This window comes from Denticeps clupeoides, chromosome 17 (genome assembly GCF_900700375.1).
Source record: "Denticeps clupeoides chromosome 17, fDenClu1.1, whole genome shotgun sequence".
Taxonomy (NCBI): Eukaryota; Metazoa; Chordata; class Actinopteri; order Clupeiformes; family Denticipitidae; genus Denticeps; species Denticeps clupeoides.
The window spans coordinates 2,265,557-2,282,580 of record NC_041723.1 but is presented as its reverse complement, the minus strand read 5'-3'; the positions used below and the strand labels follow the sequence as shown (position 1 = coordinate 2,282,580).

Sequence of the window (17,024 nt, the reverse complement as noted above, 5' to 3'; positions counted from 1 at the left end):
GGAGTCCTCAGCAGAACCGGGGCTTCCCCATAATCCTGGACCCAGATGGAAAACCGGCAATGAGGAATGACGCCCCCACCCAGGAGCCTGAATTTGGGTGAGCTAAAAAAAAAAAAAAAAAAAAAAAAAAAAAAAACCAAACCCACGTGTGTGTGGTGTGCGTGTACCTCTGTGTTTGGTAGATTTTTAGCATTTTGTAACTGCAGCGCTCAGAACACGTCACCCTGAGCAGATTTTTTTATTTTTATTTTTTTTACACAAAACAAATGAGTCGGACCGATAACGCGCCGTTCATAATTTCATACGTCATGATCCACAAACACAAGTTTCTTTACTCTTTATCCCCCTCTAAATCACAAACCGTTAAAGTGATAACCTCAGAAACGCAGACAGCGCCGCATTCGAAATATTGCCCTGAGACCTGGCAGAAACGTAGAAAAAAAAAAATTATATTTTATATATATATATATATATATAAAATAAAGACGTAGACAAAAATGCAGGAGGTTCGTGTCGTTGGCGTGTGTGTTTACTTGAGGGAAATAAAAGTGCTCTGTCTTGTGCTTTAAGAAAAGCAAAAAACAAGATCCAACGAAGGTCAGACATGAACTGGAGTACGTCGTACATACTTTACAGTAAATTAAGTCTACAATCCAAGAAAAAAACAAAAAAACGCGCTGTTCCCTTTCATGTGGAGAAACGGTTACTAATGCCCACGCTATTCTTCTACATTTAAAAAAATAATGACTCAAAAAGGAGGAATCGTGAAGAAAACAGAAGGGATTTCATGAGTGTGGTGACATGATAGTCCGTCCTCGTCTGCCACTGGAGACGACACTAGGAGGGGCTGGTGCGGAGTGAGGTGGCAGGTGGGCGTGGTGGATCACCAGCTTTCTTTAGGAGCCCCGGTTAAACTGGCGGAGGGCCCTTCCTGGACGCGCTCGACGGGCAGGAAGGCCTCGGGGACCGCCTGGTCCAACGCCTTGGGCTGTTTGGAGCTGCAGCAGGGCTTGAAGAGCCGCGGGTCGATCATCACCTCCCCGAATCGGCCTTTGTAGACGATGCCGCAGCAGACCTTCTGCCTGAAGAAGAGAGGGGGGGAGATACAGATCACCACGCGAACGTCGGCGCCAGCGCCTGCAGCAGAGCGCGGGCTCTCGCCGTTACCTTTTCCAGTAGGACAGGTCCAGGAAGGAGAAGCCGGTGGGCGTGGCGCGCCGCTGCTTGGACTCCAGGTCCGAGCCCTCGTCTGATTGGCTGTGGTAGCTGGGAGACTGAGACGGAGACGTGCTGGAAGTACTGTGGGCGTCTGAGTCTGCAGAAACACGGTAGACGAAAGTAATAAGGACGAGAAAATCTATATTTTAATTTAAACTCTGAAGGTGTGACGTGAAGAGTTCCCCACTCTGTCTGCTGAGCTTGTGGAGGTTCTTCAGCTTTCTTTTGGACTTCCTGTCAGCACTTTTTATCTTTTGGGTTTGGGAGGCTTAAATCCAGGGCCTGCTCTTGCATCTACAACCTGCAGAAAGGAAAAAATAGTCTTATAACTTAATCTAATAACCAAATCTGAATCACGTGCATGTCTGAGCTTACGTGTTTCCAGTTCTTCTTGGATCCATGGGGCAGTTTCTTCCACCTCTTCACCAGGAGGACGCAAGCATTGCAGATGTCACCGACACGGTCTTCAGCCAACCTGCCACAACGGGACGTCCCAACATGAGGATCAGGAGGACCACGAGACCACACTCACCCAGCAAAGTGCAGAGCAACGTGTCCTCACCCAAAGCAGAGGCGGAAGGTCTCCTCGTATCTGCTGCTGTCCGTGAAGCGGGAGCTGGAGGACTTGGTCTTGCAGATGCAGCAGCCCTCATGGCTGCGGTAGATCTTGGACTTGTAGAATCCAAACATCTCACGGGCGGGAAGCTCCAACCTGGGGTGGACACCACGTCACGCCACGCGTTAACGACAACCAGCATCGCTCTTCTCCACTTGTTGGCCAACGTCGATATCGCCCGGGACGTTCAAGCGTCGATTCATAATTTTGATCACGACCGATGTTAATAGCTCAGGAGTAAAGTCGAACAGTGCATTACAGAGAGACTTTAGAAAAACAACAATAATAATAATGGTTTGATTTCTTTGCTTGTGGCGCGTTCCTGTGCGACGTGACCCGCGTCGCGCAGCAGAATTCCAGAGACGCGGAATTCCAGAGACTCGTCCCGCCGGGACAAACGACTATTTAAAAAAAAAAAAAAAAAAAAAAAAGATCGCGCATGCGACGTCGTCCATCCGTCGCCGGGACCCGAAGCCGCCGGCGTCCCGGTCCGGGCTCGGCGCATCACGTCGCCCTCGCCGCGGAGCGCCACGCTGCCCACGTTCCCATTGTTGTACGCCGACTTTCGGTTTCCGCGGCAAAATGGAAAAAACAACAGCGCGTCGTCCCGCGTCGCCGTGAAACGACGCGAACGCTTTAAATGCAGAAAACGGAAACAAACGGAGAAGAGGTGCGACTTACCAGAAAGAAACTTTTGATCTCCACTATTGTTTTGCCACCACACTGCGCATGCCTTACTACTACGGCGTACAGCTGGACATTATCATATCATTAGCATAATCGGGAGATGACGTCACCGAGGGCGCCATATATGGCGCTCGGCTTCATTCAACCTTTGCCGCAGCCAATGGGAGCGCGCCGTGGGCTGTTTTCAAACTGCTGCATTTCGGGAAACTGGCCGCGCCGGCCCGCCTTCTTTTTTTTTTCTTCTTTTCTTCCTCCGTCCTTCATTTTATTCATTTATTATTCCCCATCGTTTGAAAAAGCCGCGTCGGAGCGCGTCCGAGCGGCGCATGTGGACGCGCGGGTCGCGGGAGGACGGGGCGAGCGCGGGCGGATTTGCGCCGCGGCTCCGTCCCGCGTGGCGAGTAAAATGGACGCGGGTGCAGAGACTCGAGTGGGGTGGGCGGGGCTCGGGCGCGCGAAATGGCGCGAACGGCGCGAATTCCTCGGATGCCTTTTAACAGCTTTACTGCGATTCGCAGAGTCAGCTCGTCGCCGGGCAGACGAGGTCCCAATGAGACGCCGATCCAGAGTTAAATATGTTTGTTGGGACAATCCTTGCACAATTCCCACTAAACACTTTCTAAACAACAACAATCTGTAAAGAGATTTCCTTTCCAACCATCTTTATATTGTGAAATCTATGAAGGGTAGTGGTGGCGTCTAATCTGGAGGAATCTGAAGGTGCCACTGGGGTCCCCACACGCTGCTCCCCTCTGCTCACCAAGGGTGATGGTTAAAAGCCGAGGACATGTTTCCCGGTGTCACCGTGTGCTGTGCAGCAGTGTTTTACAATGACAATCACTTCACTTTCCTCACTTTTCTGTATGCTGTAACTGGACATAAGATAAAGGGCAGTAGTGACCTAGCAGTTAAGGAATCAGAAGGTTGTGGGTTCAAATCCCGATCCGCCAAGGTGCCACTGAGCAAAGCACCATCCCAACACACTGCTCCCCGGGTGCCTGTTATGGCTGCCCGATGCTCACTCAGGGTCATAGGTTAAATGCAGAGGACAAATTTCACTGTGTGAACCGTGTGCTGTGCATCACAAGTGACAATCACTTCACTTTCAAAAGATAAGATCAACCTTTATTAGTTCCACAAGTGGGACATTGCATTTGTCATGGCAGAAAGTGGACAGAAACTAAGGTAATAGCAGCAATTTATATGTATATGACATTTCACTTATACATATGATGCTGTCTATAAGTTTTACATTTATTTCTTTGCAACACTTTTTACTCTTGTTATGCTTCTCCTGTGAGTATTACTGTGCTGTTCACATCATATTCTATGCATGCAACTATTGTGTTTCTGTATTAAAATAAATTTCATATCTAGTCTATGTAATATGTAGCATTTTAGATAGAGATGACCAACCAAAACATAGTTTGAGATATAGGACAGATTTCAGTTTGTGTGATTTACATATAGTTTAATGAACATTGATCTACTATAGGTCATAATAATGAATGTGTTGGAACATTTTGAGGTTCATTCAAGTAACCTTTAGAAACGAACAAGTGTTTTGTTTTGAACCATGGTTGTGATCAGAATATCTTTATTGTCATTCTAACAAGTACAATGAAAGTAGGTTCAGTCCCTGAGCCGGAGATGCTTCTTAAATACTGTGCGTAAAAGCTCGTTTAAAAGAAGACACATACTAATATAATACAAATATAACACAAAATATAAAATTAAAGGGTGAGAGCGGAGGGTGGGTAAGAAATAAGGTCACGAAAAATAACACAGGACCCAATTAATCTGAACGATCAGCATATAAATAAGTAAAAATATATAAGAAACGTATTGTACACATCCATAATAATACACATGAATTGTATCTACTACCACAATTTGACATCCCAAAAATGTGGTCGTGCAAAATGTGAATAAGGTATGATATGAAAATAAAATATAAAAATGAAATAAAAAAAGAGATGAAATGCGGGCACCTCGTGTCTGTACTGCATTGCCCATGCAGCCTCGCTTCACAAAATGGCAGCCAAGCACTTCCCCGAAACACGGACAACTTTTCTTGTTTACGCGGCCCGTCCGAGGCGACGGAGCTCCGCTTTGTCGCGCTGCCGCCAACCGCGCCGCGCACACGTCGTCCACCGGCGCGCAGCCGACGCGATACGCGCCGCGCCGGGGACGCGCCGCGGAGCCGCCGCCGCACTTTTTGGTCGCGCAACAAAACAACTCCGAGGCCAGAATGGCGCCCGCACGGCGCCCCTGAACCTGTGTGGCGAGCTGTCGGGACGCGGCCGACGGGCGCGTCGACCAATCGCGGCGCTGCGGAGGCGGGACCCGGGCGCCGGGGCGATGACGTCACGGCGGGACCGCGACTCCCATCCACGGTCCGGGGCGGAAAGCGGCGGCGGACGTTTCCTGCCCTGGTGCATGGCGGTCGGACGGAGGGATTGTTGGAAAATTTCGGAGGTTAGTGTATAAATGTGGGTGTTTTTTTTTTTTTTTTACCCAGTGTGCCTTATTTCCTCGGCGTACCGCCGGCGCGGAGGCGCCGCGGCGCCGGCGAGCCTCGCCAGCCACCGTAGCGCGGCGCCGGAGAACAGAAAGCACGCCGGGACGACGCGAAAGTGCGATGTTTTATTCTTCACCGGCGCTCTTGTTGGGGACAAGTTACCACCATGTTCCTGTTTTGCCGCTCGGCCCGGCTTTCGCCCCCCTCGGCCCCGCGGGGCGACCGCCGAGAGCGGCGAGACGCGCGTCGCTCCGTCCGCTCTTCCCGGCGCCCCGAGTTTTGCGCCCGCTTTTTTTTTAAATTTGCGGCTCTTTCGGCCGCGGCTCGCCGTTAGCTCGTTAGCCGTAGCCCGCTAGCTGTCAGCGGACCGCGGTTAGCATCGCGCTAGCCGAGTAGCTAACGGCCGCCTGCTTCCACCGTCCGGTCCGCGGCGAAGTCGCCACACGCAGGCCGCCTCGGATGGAACGCCCGTCGCCCGGCCTGGCGCGCTGCTGCGGTGGTAATGTTGGCCTGTGCTGTTCCCGGCAGACACATCATGCTCTTGGCCCAGGTGAACAGGGACCCCCAGGCTATGGAGTTCCAGAGTGCGGACGGGGACCCACAGCAGGTCACCCTGTGTCTCACCGAGGCCGTGACCGTGGCAGGTAAGCCGCTGTCGCCGAGCGCCGGTGTGCAACCATCGCGTGTCGCCGTGGCTCCTTGTGCATGCTTGTTGGTGCTTGTGCTCTGCAGATGGGGACCACATAGAGAACCTGGACACGGTCAGCCTGCAGGCGGTGACCCTTGTGGACGGCTCCACCGCGTACATACAGCACAGCCCCAAAGGTACCAGACGTGCCGCTGCAGCCCAAGCGCGGTGAGTTGCAGGGCCCGGTGCGCCGTGCTGACCGTCCGCTGTCTCCTCGCAGTGTCCCTCTCGGACAGCAAGATCATGGAGGGACAGGTGATCCAGCTCGAGGACGGCTCGGCGGCGTACGTCCAGCACTTATCGATGCCCAAAACAGGTACGCTTCATGTCTGCCGATAAGTAAAATGTAAAGCTGCGTGGCTGTAAACAACTATGAAGAAACACGTGCCAAACGCTGATAAAGTCTTCGCAAAGTGACGAAAGTGCGACGCCTCTAGATGTCGATATCTAGATTTTAATTTTTTTAAACAGACTGGCACATTACCTATTAACATACATTTACGCCATTTACCAGACACCCCTATGCAGAGCGACTTACAGTCAGTAGTTACAGGGACAGTCCCCCCCTGGAGACACTCGGGGTTAAGTGTCCTGCTCAGGGACACAATGGTAGTAAGTGGGGTTTGAACCTGGGACTTCTGGTCTATAGGCGAGTGTGTTACCCACTAGGCTACTGCCACCCAACCACCACTTTGGGAAAGTCCCTTCCTGAACTGCTAAAACTTTTGCGCAGTGATGTGTGTGTGTGTGTGTTGTTGTTTTTTTTTTGTCCCTCGATTGTTGAAACCCGTTGCGCTTTACGGTGTCGTGGCAGGCGGAGACGGTTTACACCTTGAAGACGGCCAGGCTGTTCAGCTGGAGGACGGAACTACGGCGTTTATTCACGCGCCTAAAGGTATGGTTGCCCAAGCGGGCAAAGCTACTTCGGCTTACAGCCAGAGGGCCGTGGGAGACGAGAGGCAGCTCGGTCTGGAGCGTGGGGAAGGTTTCGTGATGGCGCTCGGGGAGGTTTTGAGGAGAGGTGGGGGGCGCGACATCTCACCACGTCCGCGGCGGCTCTCCTCCGCAGAGGCGTACGAGCAGGGCGGGCTGCAGGCGGTGCAGCTGGAGGACGGCACCACCGCGTACATCCAGCACACGGTTCACGTGCCGCAGTCCGACACCATCCTGGCCATCCAGGCCGACGGCACGGTGGCCGACCTGCAGGCAGAGGGCGCCATCGACCCGGACGCCATCAGTGTGCTTGAGCAGTACTCGACTAAGGTCCAAATTCCCATTTACGTTCGTTACGTGACGTTAAATAGTTTACTTTAAAAGGCCATTTTGTTTTTTTGATTACTCTACATTTGTCTGACATCATGTTTTATGCACCAGGATCTCCATCAGACTGCAATCCAAAATGAGTACGTCATGGCGAACATGTTGAAGATGGGTGGCAAGGTAGTCTGTTTATATCAGGGTGCCCAGGGTGGGTTTTACAACCGCTGTGGTACTACGATCTGTGCCCTTCCAGGCTTTTTAAGAACGGATGGACCAACCAATCCCTCTGTTGGTTCTGTCTCGTGCCAGATCGTGCTCCAGGGTCCGGAGTCGCGAGCTACGAGAGTCCAGAACGTTGGAGAGAAGACCTTTCGCTGCGACCACGAGGGCTGTGGTAAACTTTATACCACGGCACACCATCTGAAGGTCCGGGTCCAAAGTTGGTCTGTGACGCAGGCCGCGGCGTTGTCCTGTTCGCATCATGCTTACTGGTTCATGTATATTTTTAGGTCCACGAGCGATCACACACAGGGGACAAGCCCTACATGTGTGATCATATCGGGTGTGGAAAGAAATTTGCTACAGGTAAGTTTTTTTCCTTTAAAGATGGACTTATTTGTTGCTTTTATCCAAAGCGACTTACAAGAGGAAGACACCAGCAATTCTCATTCGGTTTCTATAGATTTTGAGTTTATAAAACTAAGAACCCTGATCAGGCCGAACTTGACAGGAATAGAACATGCTCGGAAATTAAGTGATAGATTTTTTTTTTTGTGCAGTGTGTGTCCATGTGCGTGTTTACGTGTTAGACTCGTTTGAAATACTTTTTGAACATGTGGGTTAGTCGAATGGAACTCGGCTAGTCGAATGCAGCAGGACAAGTTGTCCCACCAGCCAGGGACAACGAAGGAGAACAGAGTCGTTGGAATCGGAGTCCCCATGAAGAGGGGATTTTCAGTCTCGTTTCGTGTGCAGATCTGAGAGGGCGTGCAGGAGTGTAGCTGGCTAGTAGTGTGTTGGTGTAAGTTGGTGCACTTCCATTTACAGCCCTGTAGGCAGCATCAAGGAATTAAACTCGATGCGAGCCGCTACCGGGAGCCGGTGGAGAGAGGTGAGAAGAGGCTGCCACATTTTGCATCATCTGGAGTGGTTTTATGGTGACTGCAGAGGCTCCAGTCAGAAGAGAGTTACTATAGTCGAGTTTAGAGATGACCGTTGCCTGGACGACGAGCAGGACTCCTGTTGTGGTAGAAAAGGCCTAATCTTGCTGATGTTGTAGAGAGTGAACCTGCAGCAACATTTTGTGCTTATTAATGACATATTAAGGCTGCTCTTTTTGTTATGTTATGTTATTTATTTATTTATTTATATTTCTCTCAAGGTTATGGGCTTAAAAGTCACATAAGGACACATACTGGTGAAAAGCCATACCGATGTCAGGAGTTGAACTGCCACAAGTCTTTCAAAACGTTGGGAGATTTGCAGAAGCACACAAGGACACACACAGGTGCTTTTTTCACTGTCCTGTGTTACACTGTCAGGAGTTTTTGTGTGTGTGTGTGTGTGTGTGTGTGTGTGTGTGTGTGTGTGTGGTTTTTTTTTTTTTTTTTTTTTTTTTTTTTTTATAAATCGTCTTATTGGTTTACAGGGGAGAAGCCATTTAAATGTCCATACGATGGCTGCGGCCGATCGTTCACCACTTCCAACATTCGCAAGGTGCACATGCGTACGCACACTGGCGAGAGGCCGTACTACTGCTCGGAACCGAGCTGCGGCAGGGCGTTTGCCAGCGCCACGAACTACAAAAATCACATGAGGATCCACACAGGTATGCACCTGAAACGGCGTCCGCACGGTGAACCGATGTCCACCGAGCGGGAGAGTGGTTGACGCGGGGTCCCGTTGTTGTGTTCCAGGAGAGAAGCCATATGTCTGCACTGTGCCCGGCTGCGACAAGCGCTTCACCGAGTATTCCAGCCTCTACAAGCATCACGTGGTCCACACGCCCTGCAAGCCCTACAACTGCAACCACTGCGGAAAGACGTACAAGCAGATCTCCACGCTGGCGCTGCACAAACGCACTGCACACAACGACACGGAGCCCATCGAGGAGGAGCAGGACGCGTACTTTGAGCCGCCAGCAGGTCGGCTATGGAAACCGGTTCATAACCCTGTTCCAGCCCCATTATTTCTCCCATTGTGCGTCTGATGTACATATGGCCATTTTGGACCGCTGTTACCGCGGAACTGCTAATATTTTGTCTGGCTGAATGGATGCTATAGGAAACATCGGTCCTTGGAGCATATTTAAGATCAAAATTAAATGATGCTTGTGTTTACATAACTTCAGGTGTCCCTTTTACCTTTAATTATATCAGAGGACTTTTTACTTTTTTTTGTATTCCAGAGGCCATTGATGACCCTGGCATCACATTTACACCAGCGGTGGTGGAGGACGACTCGGGGTCTGAGCAGATCGCTGCCGGAGCCACCGAGATCATCGGTCCGCAGCACGTGGCCCTCATCACGCAAGACGGGACGCAACAGGCAGGGCGTCAGATTTACAGTACGAATGGAACAGCACTTTACGGAACGGCTCTTCCATTTACTCGTGCTGTCTGTTTAGGTCAGCCTTTCCCAGGCAGATATGCAAGCAATGGGCGGAACGATTACCATGGTCACACAAGAGGGCACCACCATAACCATACCAGCACATGAAGCAATGCTTTCGTCAGGAGGGGCGCACTCGGTTACCATGGTTACGGCAGATGGCACAGAGGGACAGGTACAGGATCTGTCCGTTTCCCGTTTAGAAATGCAGGTTAAAAATGTAGGAGAAAATGGGCAATCCTTTTCTTTCTTCCCTCGAAGGTGGCGATCGTCACTCCGGACTTGTCTGGATTCCAGACTGAGGATGGGGAGATTATTCAAGACCAAGAGCACATGGTGTCTTCGACGGGACACCCGGTCACTCTGCTGGCCACCTCCAACGGCACACATATCGCAGTCCAGGTACAGATGCTGCGCTGCTTTTCTTCCAACCTATAATATAATACCAGCACACTATAAAAAAGCTGAAATAATAATAATGCATTTTCAACTCAGTCGCTTTAAGAGTATGTTTTAATAATAAGCAAGTTAAAACATACTAGTCAAAGGTCTTAAAAACAAAATAATTTAAGACCTACACAACACATTAACTTTTAATCCGGTATATGACCACTAGGTGGTAGTAGCCTAGTGGGTAACAGAGATCAAGATTCAAACTTACTACCATTGTGTCCCTGAGCAAGACCCTTAACCCTCCAGGTGTCCCTGTAAATACTGATTGCAGTCTGGATCTGGATAAGGGCGCCTGATAAATGCTGTTGATAGTATTAATTGTTTGTTAATACACAGATGTATTACAACATTTAATTTGAACAAACATTTCTGTCTCTACCTCAGCTCAGTGATCAGCCTTCACTGGAAGAAGCCATAAGAATTGCATCAAGGATACAACAAGGGGAGACGCCTGGACTTGATGATTAATGGATGTTAATGGACTTGGCATAAGAGACTGACTAGAAGTAAACAGAAAGGAAAAGATGACCATGCAATCAAAATTATATTTCAAGATCACTGAAAATATTTTTGTGTGGATTTGTGTAAATATGTTTTAAAACTGTGCGATTTGTTGTACAGATTTGCTGTTGAATGTAAGATTTTGTCAGCTGATTAAATGAAGAATTCTACTCTGTTGAGGTAGAAATTGATTTTTGTTTTTTTTTTGTTTTGTAATATATTATATAAATCTGTAATTTCACACGATCCACTGCCGAAACTGAATGTTTGGAGGTTGTTTGTTTTGGATGCAGTAACATAACAATTACAGTATCAATTATAATCTATGTTCCAATATAATCAGCCATAAATATGACCATTATGGTTTAGGTTCAATTTCCAATAGTGCAATTCATCCTGATCCATGGTTTACTTGAGTCAATTCTTTATCAAAGGGCATCTTGTGCGTTGCATGTTTACTTGGATTTTGATAGGAATTTATTTTTGACCTGCTGCTGACATGTTTGGACATGGCTGTACGTGGGAAGGAAAACAGACATGTTTGTCATCCCATCAACTTGATCTATTCATCGTGATGGCCTTCTTTTGATCTTCCGATCAGTTGCCAATGGCCCACATCTGAATTGTCATTTCTCTGTATTGTTTTGCCATTTAATGGGATTGAAGCAGGCCCCCTAGATGACATGTCCACAGACATGTCCACAGAGGTAAAAACATTAAAAGGCCAAAACGTAAGATTTAGCATTTATTTTGTTACATTTCAGCATTGTTTCGTATGTGAAGCATGACATAACAATTTATTTAAAGCCTTGATGGAAACAGCTGCTAATTTAATTATTAATTTACTGCTTTTACTGTAATAATTTACAATACTATTAATAACAATCAGCAACAACATTCTATGAAAACACGTACACAGTCATACACGGTATGATATGCATTGAAATGCTTTAGTGCCTGCTATAGACCACAGTATTGCAAATATTGCAAGCACACAATGAACTAATATGCAAATATTGCAAACATAACCAAATATTTAATATTAAATATGTGTAACATTTGAACAGTATGTGTTCAGTTGATTTATAAAGCTATAAATATGTGTTCAGTTGATTTATAAAGTTATTTTTAACGCGTATTATAAATACGCGTTAAAAATGATTGCGCAAGGGGCGAACAGAGAGCGGCAGAAACTGCCAGATAACGAAAACGACCTCGCTTCGCGCCAAACTGACGCAGCGTCCCGCAGACGTGCGTATGACGTCAGGCGCGTAAGGACCGCCCATCTTTCAAACTCCCGGGCCGCGCCGGGATTGGCCGGCGGCGGGGGCCACGTGACCAACGGTCGCGGGAAGGCTGCGGAGCACGCTGGCGCAGGGAGGAGTGGTTCGTCCTCCATTCAAAGCTTTTCGTAAACATAAATAGAGCTTTTATCCTCTCGGCCGGAGCAAAAGTTGCCCGGATCGCGGTCGCCGCTTTTCTCGGGGGATCTTAGTTTTATTTTTTACTACGATTTTTGACATTTATTTATTTTTTTCTCCCCCCCCCCCCCTTCCGCGGAATAGTTCACGGGGGTCTGACCGCGGCGAGCCCCGTTTCGTCTCCGGGACTTTCTGGATATCGGAATCCGATCTCGGTGAAACTCGGTGTCGGTATTGTGACATGTTGGCCCGTGTCGGCGGCTGACGGTGTCTCCGCGTCTTTTTTTTTTTATTTTATTTCTCCGTTCCCAGCGTCGGTGCTTCTGCCGCGGACATCTTTCTTTTTTCCCTTCTTCTTCTCCGCCTCCGGTCGGACACGTCGATGATCAAGATGAGCTTCAGCCCGCGGCCCGTCCGCCAGAAGCTGCACTTCTCCTCCAGCGACGGGAGGAGGACGCGGCGGAGGACCCGAACAGCAGCACCGGCGGCGAGTCCGGCTTCAACGAGCTCGACTCCCCGGTGCCGAGCCGCCGCGACGCCTCCGAGGCGCTGGCCCGGTCCGGGGACGAGTTCTGGGACGACGAGGAGGGATTCGGCTCCCCGTCGCAGCTGAAGCAGCGGCTCTTCTCCGCCGACTCGCCGTCGCCGCGGAAGGGCTCCGGGGCCTACGACAGCTCCCCGGAGCGGACGTTCGTCCCCGAGGACGGGGAGGCGTCCAGCTCGCCGATCCCGGACTGTCCCGACACGCCGCCGCACAAGACGTTCCGCAAACTGCGGCTATTCGACACCCCGCACACGCCGAAGGTGGGTACCCCGCGACCCCCGACGACATGTTCCGCCTTTTTTAATTAAAACCTCGGATTTAAAGTCCAGTTCGTGTCCACGGTCGTTCTTACGCAACCAAATGGGCGGAGGACTTTTTTTTTTATTATTATTAAAATAGTTTATTTCTGTTCGCTGAACTGCGTGTCTGTCGGCATTTATCGTACGATCTCGTCCGCAGAGTCTGCTGTGCAAAGCCCGCGGCTCGGCGGGCAGCGGCCGGCGCGTCGCCCTGTTCAGGAGCGCGGACCCCGCCGCCAGGTCCGGCCCGCAGGACGGCAGGAGGAGCCACACGCCCCTGGTCAACATCAACCCCTTCACCCCCGACCCCGTCCTGGTGCAGTCCTCCGCCGGCCAGCGGATCGCCCGCAAGCGCTCCCACTGGAACGAGTGAGTGGCGTTTTTTTTTTTTTTTTTTTTTTTTTTTTTTTCGGGCGTGTCGCGCCTTTTGTCGGGTCTCGGCCCATTGTCACTCGACTTGGTTCGTTAGGGTCGTTTTTTTTTTTGTGTTGTTTTTGCGGTGCGTGGCGTGGCCTGGCGTTGCTGGGAGCGCCTCGTGTTCCTGCGGGACCACGTGGTTTGCGCGGTGCTGCCCCCTGGTGGTCCGCGGGTGGAGTGACCGCTGTACCTTCTTTTGCAGCTCCTGCGGGGAGGACATGGACGCCAGCGACGCGGAGATGGAGGAGGAGGAGATCGTTCCTCCCACGAAGGTATTCACAGCTATTTTTTGTGTTGAAAGTTAGGAGGCAATAATGTAAATGTGAATTTTTGCATCTAAAGGTCCCTTGCTGTGAAAATGTGACTTATGTGAGATGATTTAACATTTAATACGAGTTCCATTGGCCTGTCTATGGTCCTGCGTTGGCTAGAAATGGGACTGGATCAAAGTGGCTGTAATTCTGCACCACTGCAGAATTTCAGATACCATATTAGGGGACCAATAAGACCGATTTTAAAAGCAAAAAAGAAAAGGTTTGTGTCAGGGGACCTTTTTAATAATTGTCTGCTGTGTGGTGTGGTCTGCACATAGACTAGCGTGTTTTTAGAGCCGTGAAATGCAGAGCGAAATATGAAATGACTTGACCGCGTTTGTCCCGCAGAGACTCACTATGATGGAGAGCAACATGATGTCCCGGTACGCCTCCGAGTTCCATGAACTGGAGAAGATCGGCTCGGGGGAGTTTGGCTCTGTCTTCAAATGCGTTAAGAGGCTGGACGGCTGCATTTACGCCATCAAACGTTCCAAGAAGCCGCTGGCGGGCTCAGTGGACGAGTAAGTGGAGCCGCAGACTGCAGTAATGACGGTGGTTTTTTTTAGTTGCCGCGTTCTCACCGGCTCCCTGCGATGGTTCAGGGGCAGTGGTGGCCTAGCGGTTAAGGAAGCGGCCCCGTAATCAGAAGGTTGCCGGTGTCACATGTGACAATCACTTCACTTTGTTGTTATGGCCTTTGCAGGCAGAACGCCCTCCGTGAGGTCTACGCGCACGCGGTTTTGGGCCAGCACCCCCACGTGGTGCGGTACTACTCTGCCTGGGCGGAGGACGACCACATGCTCATCCAAAACGAGTACTGCAACGGCGGCACCCTGTCCGACGTGGTGTCCGAGAACTACAGGAGGATGCACTTCCTGTCGGAGATGGAGCTGAAGGACCTGCTGCTGCAGGTGGCGCGCGGGCTGAAGTACATCCACTCGACGGCGCTGGTCCACATGGACATCAAACCGAGTACGCGCCGCCCGCCTACGTCGCCTGGCTCTGGTCGAAGCCGCGGTTTTCGCCGTGTTAACGCTCGTCGTGTGCTCTCCTCAGGCAACATATTCATCTCGCGAAAGACCGCGGTGGACGAGTGTGACGAAGACGAGGAGGACGGGCTGAGCACGAGCGTCATCTACAAAATAGGTAGGCAGCCGAAATGGCCTTTCCAATAGGTAACACACTCCCCCACTTACTGCCATCGTGTCCCTGAGCAGGACACTTAACCCTGAGTGTCTCCAGGGGGGGGACTGTCCCTGTAACTACCGGTTGTAAGTCGCTCTGGATAAGGGCGTCTGGTAAATGCCGTAAATCTAAATCGGTTCTCCACCTCCGCAGGCGACCTAGGTCATGTGACTCGGGTGAACAATCCGCAAGTGGAAGAGGGAGACAGCCGGTTCCTGGCAAACGAGGTCCTTCAGGAGGTAATTTACCGCGCTTACCGTTTCACTCCTCCTCCCGCCCGTCGGCCATTTCTCACGCCGGTCACTTTCCACGCCTCAGGACTACAGCAACCTGACCAAGGCGGACGTGTTCGCCCTGGCACTGACCGTGATCAGCGCCTCGGGGGCGGAGCCTCTGCCCACCAACGGGGAGAAGTGGCACGAGATCCGGCACGGGAGGCTCCCCCCCGTCCCGCAAGTGCTTTCTCAGGAGTTCCTGGGCCTGCTGAAGGTTCGTGTGACCGTTTTTACTCTGACGTCCTCTCTACCCGGGTCTGTTAAGGAAGCGGCCCCGTAATCAGACGGTTGCCGGTTCGAATCCCGATCCGCCGAGGTGCCACTGAGCAAAAAATACACTGCTCCCTGGGCGCCCACTGCTTACACAGGGTGATGGGTTAAATGCAGAGGACAAATTTCACTATGTGCACCGTGTGCTGTGCTGCTGTCTATCACAAGTGACAATCTTTTTTTTTTTTTTTTTAAATCTTCCAGCTGATGATCCACCCGGATCCCACGCGCCGGCCGTCCGCGTCCGAGCTGATCCGGCACCCCGTTCTCCTGACGGCGGCCAGGATGAGCGCGGACCAGCTGCGCGTCGAGCTCAACGCCGAGAAGTTCAAGAACGCGCTGCTGCAGAAGTGGGTTCCGTTGTTTTTTTTTTTTTTATGTGTTTTTATCGTGGCGATTCGGACGAGGACACTAACCGCACGCGTCTCTGTTCCCAGGGAGCTGAAGAAAGCGCAGATGGCGAAGGCGGCGGCGGAGGAGAAGGTCCTGTCCTCGGACCGGGTCCTGACGCGCTCCACCACTCTGGCCGGCGCCGCCGGCGGCAGAGCCTCCAGGCTCATCGGGAAAAAGATGAACCGCTCGGTCAGCCTGACCATCTACTGAAGGGCCGTGAACTCTGAACTCTCGCGGAGTCGCTGTCCCAGGACTCTCAACCGGGGGTGGACGTTCAGTCCGTCCACCGCGTGCCTTCATTCTCTGGGGTTGCGCTTTCGTCCGTAAGAACTCTCCTGTGTGGAATAGTGGACGTACGCGGCCCGGAAAGCGGCGGCGGGAGGGGGCGGAGTCTGCGCTCCAGGCTCGAACGTACCAGAGGAGATACGTGTGCACCTTACTGCCTGGTGTTGGTGACGACGCCTTGATTGCCACTGAACCGAGCACTTTTATGGCAATGGGGACGAGGGGAGGGGGGTAGAAAACTTGCTGCTATTAGCGTCCAATCGGGGCTGATCGATCGTATCACTGGGCTTCACATTTTATTATTATTATTTTTTTTTATTATTATTATCATTATTTCCTGATTTTCAAAGTAGTGATTTTGCTCTTTCTTACCATGATTGGATGGTAACCAACTTTCTGCCGCTGCCTGTCTCTGCATCTTGCGTAGTTGCTCATCATGTGGATCGGGAACCGTAGTGTTTTACGGTTAAACTGGTGGTGTTTTTTTTTTTTTTGGTCCAGCCCCGACTGTAGCATTAAAACAATCATCGTCTTGTATGTTTCATCTCATCCTCTGTTCTCCCTGGTCTCTGTGAAATGCTGTTCTAAGCTGAGTTTGGTACTCCTTTATTTCCATGGTTTTCTGTTTTGTTGTTTTGTTTTTTTTTTTTTATAAAGCTCATCCCACCATGTAAATATGTTCTCTTCTCAATAAAATCTCGTCACTTACATCCCGGGGCGACTTCACTACCAAACACCCTGGATAAAGCAACTGTGTACGTTAATCATGGCAGAGCTCTAACCTGATGGAGATGCCTTTGCGTCAGTCATTCATATATATATATATATATGAGGGGTGTGACGTCATCGTCCAATATTAATATGTGACTAGCTCGAGTCTGCATTAACGTGCGCCACGGAACTAAATTCTCCGTCGCAGAAAGTGAAAAATGGACCAGTGGCGGCCCAGTGGGCAAGGAAACGGACCGGTAATCGTGGGTTCGAATCGCGAACCGCCAACGTGCCCGTCGAGGCTGCCCACTACGGGCGATTTATTGTTAAATCGGAGGACACCGTGTCGCCGTGAG

General features: G+C 50.7%; 4 protein-coding genes across 5 annotated transcripts in view; 3 read left to right on the top strand and 1 right to left on the bottom strand.

Moving 5' to 3' along the window:
• Positions 1 to 17,024, top strand: part of LOC114766810 (protein brambleberry-like) — a 480,412-nt gene that overhangs the window by 390,084 nt on the left and 73,304 nt on the right. The gene's annotated exons all lie outside the window — the stretch shown is intronic.
• LOC114766831 (SIN3-HDAC complex-associated factor) lies at positions 231 to 2,585 on the bottom strand. The gene is given in 7 exon segments (XM_074933603.1): positions 231 to 1,082; positions 1,168 to 1,315; positions 1,406 to 1,474; positions 1,477 to 1,519; positions 1,594 to 1,693; positions 1,781 to 1,930; positions 2,516 to 2,585. Coding segments are annotated over 6 exon segments (687 nt in total). The 5' UTR covers positions 1,909 to 1,930; positions 2,516 to 2,585; the 3' UTR covers positions 231 to 883.
• On the top strand, positions 4,796 to 10,730 carry znf143b (zinc finger protein 143b). Of its 2 annotated transcripts, XM_028958058.1 has the most exons (16): positions 4,796 to 4,999; positions 5,571 to 5,686; positions 5,775 to 5,867; positions 5,951 to 6,046; positions 6,545 to 6,625; positions 6,800 to 6,993; positions 7,105 to 7,170; positions 7,300 to 7,416; positions 7,500 to 7,575; positions 8,372 to 8,497; positions 8,639 to 8,818; positions 8,907 to 9,134; positions 9,398 to 9,537; positions 9,617 to 9,775; positions 9,862 to 10,002; positions 10,438 to 10,521. In XM_028958058.1, exons 2-16 carry the CDS (start codon positions 5,578 to 5,580, stop codon positions 10,519 to 10,521), a joined length of 1,890 nt encoding a protein of 629 aa, XP_028813891.1. In that variant the 5' UTR covers positions 4,796 to 4,999; positions 5,571 to 5,577. The 2 variants fall into 2 exon arrangements, with proteins under 2 accessions (XP_028813891.1, XP_028813890.1); XM_028958057.1 differs by lacking the exon at positions 4,796 to 4,999 and having other exon boundaries at positions 5,052 to 5,686; positions 10,438 to 10,730.
• Positions 12,358 to 16,472, top strand: wee1 (WEE1 G2 checkpoint kinase). The gene is given in 11 exon segments (XM_028958761.1): positions 12,358 to 12,421; positions 12,424 to 12,779; positions 12,979 to 13,187; positions 13,438 to 13,507; positions 13,898 to 14,070; positions 14,253 to 14,521; positions 14,606 to 14,695; positions 14,888 to 14,973; positions 15,053 to 15,223; positions 15,484 to 15,629; positions 15,717 to 16,472. Coding segments are annotated over 11 exon segments (1,800 nt in total). The 3' UTR covers positions 15,883 to 16,472.